Here is a 6,000-nt window from a genome sequence, read left to right on the forward strand (position 1 = left end):
TTGAATCCAATTCATGGCCCCTACACAGGACAAACAAGGTCCAAGCTGACAAGATAAGGCATTATGCCCCATCTTGGGCTTGATCAGACACTTGATCTTAGCCAAAATGCTGAGAAGCGATGGACTTGGATCTACACAGAGTCCAATAATACAACGCAGATCTGTTACAATAGTAGCTACAATCGCCTGGTGCCTGGTCAAGGAGTCCAGATAAGACCACTCACATTAAGGTAAGAAAACCATCAAATATATACATACTATAAAGTGCTTCCTCCCCTTCAGAATACCTGGTGACTATTTAAATTGCTAAATTTGCTGTTTGCTAAATTTTTACCTGAAACCTTTACACGAAATCTTAAAAGGACTTTTTTGAAAATACCGTTCTAACAAATGCATGATTCAGGCACTGCTCACCACAATGTAAGATAGGCACTGGAGAGTCCTTTGGCACTTGCAACATATCAAAGCACATCAACAAAATTGATAAGACTTTGAATAAACTGATGGCAAATGTTACCTGTGATACGCCCCGAGTTCTATGGAGAATCTCCTTGTGGGGTTCATTGAATAGGAGTTCCCCTCGTAACAGGCAATGGCCTGCCAAGGTGGAACTCGTCACCTCAGCTCTTTATAAGGCAGACACTGGGAAGGGTGTGTAGCACTATTGTCCCGGCTGGGACTTGTGTATGTACGCCACAGAGAAGTGGCTTTATTTTGTGTTTAACAATAAATACCATTCCTTTCCAGACAGGCTTCCTGAGTTATTATATAACCAAATAGAACAAGTAGGAAAACAAGAGGAGTCACTACCAGATCTAGTGATGGGGAATGAACCGGCTGTAAATTGGGTGGGGAGTGTGCAGCAGGATCTGGGTGTCCTTGTGCACCAGTCACTGAAGGTAAGCATGCAGGTGCAGCAGGTAGTAAAGAAGGCAAATGGTATATTGGCCTTCATTGCGAGAGGTTTTGAATACAGGAGCAGCAATGTGTTGTTGTAACTATACAGGGCCTTGGTGAGGCCACACCTAGAGTATTGTGTGCAGTTTTGGTCTCCTTTTCTGAGGAAGGATGTTCTTGTTCTCGAGGGAGTGCAGCGAAGGTTTACCAGGCTGATTCCGGGGATGGAGGGACTGATGGATGAGGAGAGATTGACTAGGTTAGGATTATTTTCGCTGGAGTTCAGACGAATGAGGGGGGATCTCATAGAGACTTATAAAATTCTAACAGGACTAGACAGGGTAGATGCAAGGAGGATGTTCCCAATGGTGGGGGGAGTCCAGAACCAGGGGTCACAGTCTGAGGATTCAGCATAAACCATTTAGCATGGAGGTGAGGAGACCTTTCTTCACTCAAAGAGTGGTGAGCCTGTGGAATTCATTACCACAGGAAGTCTTTTAAGAGACTTCTGGATGAGTACATGGGATTTAATGGGATTGAGGGCTATAGATAGGCCTAGAGGTGGGGATGTGATCGGCGCAACTTGTGGGCCGAAGGGCCTGTTTGTGCTGTGGCTTTCTATGTTCTATGTTCTATGAAGTAGTTGATGCCAAAACATTGAATGCTTCAAAAGGCTGCTGGATATAGCACTTGGCAAATGGGATCAAAGGATATGGGGAAAAATAGGATTAGGCTATTGAGTTGGACGATCAGCCATGATCTTAATGAGTGGCAGAGCAGGCTCGAAGGGCCAAATGGCCTCCTCCTGCTCCTATCTTCTATGTTTCTATGTTTCTATGAACCAGAACAGGTATGGGAGGTAAGCACAGGAGAACATCAAGACAATAACAATCACAGTGTAATAAGCTTTAAGATAATGATTCAGAAAGATGTAAGATTGAAGTAATAGATTGGATAGAAGACTAATGCTACAGGGGATAACTTGCATTAAGTTGGGAAAACAACCTGAAAAAAAATGACAGATGAAGAGTAGTGAGAAATATTTCAAAAAAACTTGCATTTTTACCACACCGGGGACTAGGGCTGAGGCCTGGGGCTATGAATGGGGTTGTGAGATGTGGTGGGAAGTGAGCCGGTGGCCTGCGGTTAGGAGTGGGGCTGTGGAGTGAGGGTGGAGAGAGGGTAGGACAGAGATGATGGAGGGAATGAATGACTGGGAGTGGATAGGGAAAGTGAGGGAGCAGAGTGGAGAGGGTGGGCATGATTGGGTGAGTGGAGTCTGAGTTAGATAGGAGACATGAGTGAATGGGGGAGGGACTGAGTTGGATTGGAAGCGGAGTGGAAAAGGAGGGACTGAGTGGGAATCCGAGTGGGCAAGAAGGGCATGAGTGAGTGAAGGCGAGCGGAGATGAAAGCAGCGATGTGAGTGAACGTGGGTTGGGAAGATGAGTGTGTGTGATGAGGAACAGGAACCAATTACAATAGGTTAGTTGAGGGGAGAGGGGCTTCACTGAGTCTGTCATCATGAGAGTTGGATGAAGCCTACATGATTGCATAAAATAGAACCATATAGCCATAGAAAAGTTACAACAAAGAAAGAGGCCATTTGGCCCATCTTGTCCATGTCAGCCCAAGGATGCCCAGGGGATAAATTCACTGATTTATCCCCTAACAGTGCTGTCCAGTCCATCTCAGCCAAGTCCCTTCTCATTCCTTCAAACTTTGCCTTCCCCCAGTTCAAAACTTTTATTCCAGCTTTATCTCTGTCGTTTTCTATGGTAATGCTAAATCTAACTAAATTGTGATCATTCTCCCCAATATGGTCGCCAAATATCACTTCACCTACTTGCCCTTCGTTGTTCCCCAAGACTAGGTCTACAACTGCATCTCCTCTTGTTGGGTTTGTCACTAATTGGGTGGAAACATTTTCCCAAGACACAGTGCATGAATTTTTCTCCCTAAGTGCCCCTTATATTTTTTGACTCCCAGTTGACATTGGGATAAAGTAAAGTTTATTTATTAGTCACAAGTGAGGCTTACATTAACACTGCAATGAAGTTACTGTGAAATTCCCCTAGTCATCACACTCCGGCGCTTGTTCAGGTCAGTATGTACCTAACCAGTGAAATTAAAGTTAAAGTCTCCTGCTATTATTATCCTCTTGTTCTTACAGGCAGAAATTTGCCGACATGTTTGTTCTATTTGAAGGTCTGTAGTTTACTCCTAGTAGTGTGACTGCCCCTTTTTTATTCTAAGCTCAGAAGACTTGTTTGTTGACCTGTTTAATATATCATCCAGTCTCACAACTGGAATTGATTCTTTAACCATTAGTGCTACTTCCCCTCCTTTTTTATCTCCAACTCTATCGTATCTGAAGACTGTAAGCAGGGATGTTAGTCCTCTGAAAATATACCACCTCACACATTTCAGGGTTAAAATCCATTTACCACTGTTTTGCCCATCTGGCCAGCCCATCTATATTGTCCTGTAATCAAAGACTTTCCTCCTCACTATTTATTTCACCTCTTTTTGAGGAAAGCCCTAGATGCGCAGAGACCATCAGGGCCCAATCTCCATTTTTAAAAGGTAAGTTCTTCTTTTCAGGCTCATCACAGGAGGAAGTCAACACTTTTTCTTTGTTAACTCTTTTTTGCCATGGGCCCAGATACATCAAGAAGCTACTTCTGGGAAGAGGAAAGGAGAATGGCAGCAGGGGAGGGACAGAAAAGGCACATTTACAAGGAACTGCATGTATGTAATAAAGAAAAAAGGTCAGAAATCTGAAGACAGGGTAGAGACCAGATTGGAATTTACTTCAGCTTTGCCAGAGTTGACCAGACCATTTACTGGGGCTTATTAAAGGGATTGGAACAAAGGAATCTCTGGGAATCTGGACTGTCGTGAACCTAGCTAAAGGGGTTCTGCAGAACTGTGCCATTTGGGTGATGGCCATCTCCAGGAACCTCAGATGGAATGTGGTGACCAGTAAATGTGACTCAACACGGACTGAATCAATTGAGTGAGTAACTGTGAGGTCATACATAGTAGTGCCTGAGTAACGATATTTGGAACTGTAAATGTTACTGCGTATCTGCAGGGAATGGTGCAGATGCATGTGGATGCATAAGACAAATCTTTGTCATATTGACAATTTAAAGTGAAATTTACCCTTTTATCTGAAGTATCATTTCCCTGTTGATTTATGTATAATTAGCAATGGTGAAATATTGTTGCTAATTTCTTCATTTGGAAAATTGGTTATTGTTTCTTGCTGGGGGTGCAACACTTTCAAAGAACTATCCAGTTAGGCCCACTCCCTTGCTTTTTCCTTGCATTCTTGCTCACTTTTGAATTCTAGCATTTGTAGATATTTTTAAACTCTAATATCCTGTAATCTTTCTCCCAAGTTCCTGTTCCTTTCCAAATGGATCAGATTTGTGCAAAGGGAAGAAAGTGTCCGACAATAAGCTGTGCGAATAGTGACAGATCAAACACTGCAGTGAAAGGAATAAGTAGTTTTTGTTACCTTGGAGACATAGGATGCGCTGATTGTCCAATACTGTTTGTAGGATTTAGCTTCATCTGCAGAAACAACTTGCAGATCGTAAGGATTATAGCGAGCTCTTGGGTCATTCCGAGTTCTAGTCAGATAGTACAGAAAATCTCCCCGATCCACTGGAGTTGCGGCATCCTGCAGTGGGAAAGCAAACATCACTGTATTATGCACTACTTTGGGCAACTGAAATGGCAGAGGTGGAAGGAACAGAGACATGTTAACACAGGCATCTAGTCCCATACTACGAAAGGAACACAAAAACATTTACAGCACAGAAATAGGACTCTTTTTTTTAACCGGCCTGTATTTTACCAACTTTGCACACATTTGGGTGACAGAACCACTTCAAGGTTCCTACCCCCACTTACTGCTCCAGTGCTCGTGCTGGCTTCATTTAATGGGAGCAATCAGAACGTCTCTGCATTTACCCATCGATGGGAGATGGTGGGTCGCCCATGCCAGTTGAAACAGAGTGAGGGGTAACAGGCAGGTCCACTGGGAAGGCTGCACAGAGCAGGTGAGGGCACCACAAGATGGAAGAACAATACTGATGATGGGACCAGCAGCCAATCAAAGACTAAGAGTTGGGCTGATTTAAAAAGCAAACAGGTAGGCAACGAGAGAAGCAAAATAAACACCAGTGTATTTGAACACAGAACTGACTGGAAACTCGGAGTGCTGGGAGGGGTCATAGTTACAGGGCGACAAAGTATCTGGAAATGGACAATGGATGTACATTAATATATGGCAAAGCTCATCCCTGTGTGTTAAGAGCAAATCAGGAGCTATTAACATGTACCCTAGACTTATCGAAACCAGAACTCTGCTAAGATCATTGAATATGTAACAGTAACAGATCTCTGAGCTTTGTACACCAGCTCCAGAAAGATACGTTTCAATGGGACAGGGTGTGAAAGTCACACCATACGTTCAGGGAGCGGAGAGCACAGGACCTGCGGGGGATACTCTTCTGAGAATGGAGGATAAAGGGAGCATGAGGCTCGGGCCCTCACTTACCACAAACTGAGAGTATTGTGGATAGCATGTATAGAGGGGTCGCCACACCACAGGCTCAGACTCCGCAGGCAGAGCAAGAGAGTTGGCAGGCAGTGCAGGAATTTCCTGTGGCCATTCCCCTACAAAACAGATACACCGTTTTGGATACTGTTGAGGAAAATGGCCTCTCAGGAAATAACAGCAGCAGCAATAGTAGCTCTCGTAGCACAGGGGAGGAGCAAAAGTCATAGAAATGCAGTAATCATGGGGGATTCAGTTGTGAGGGGAATAGATAGGTGTTTCTGTTCAGCAAAAGAGGCTACAGGATGGCATGTTGCCTCCATGGTGCTAGGGTCATGGATGTTTCAGAGTGGCTGCAGGACATTCTGAAGGTGAATAGCCAGTTGTCATCAGTTGGCTTGCCCAAAGAAGGCAGAGAGTGTGTATAGATGGGTCTTTTTCTAAATGGAGGTCGGTCACCAGTGGTGTGCCCCAGGGATCTGTTCTGGGACCCTTGCTGTTTGTCATTTTCATAAATGACCTGGATGAGG

At 44.2% G+C, this 6,000-nt stretch overlaps 1 protein-coding gene across 1 annotated transcript in view; it reads right to left on the minus strand.

Moving 5' to 3' along the window:
- Positions 1-4,847, minus strand: part of LOC144493937 (dynein axonemal heavy chain 6-like) — an 814,395-nt gene extending 809,548 nt beyond the window's left edge. The window contains exons 1-2 of the mRNA XM_078213513.1: positions 4,822-4,847; positions 4,424-4,694 (exon numbers count right to left, since the gene is read on the minus strand). Coding sequence (XP_078069639.1) covers positions 4,424-4,694; positions 4,822-4,847 — 297 coding nt within the window. The remainder of the gene's footprint in view (positions 1-4,423; positions 4,695-4,821) is intronic.
- Positions 4,848-6,000: the final 1,153 nt, after the last annotated feature.

The sequence above is a fragment of the Mustelus asterias genome, chromosome 5 (genome assembly GCF_964213995.1).
Source record: "Mustelus asterias chromosome 5, sMusAst1.hap1.1, whole genome shotgun sequence".
NCBI classification, from domain to species: domain Eukaryota; kingdom Metazoa; phylum Chordata; class Chondrichthyes; order Carcharhiniformes; family Triakidae; genus Mustelus; species Mustelus asterias.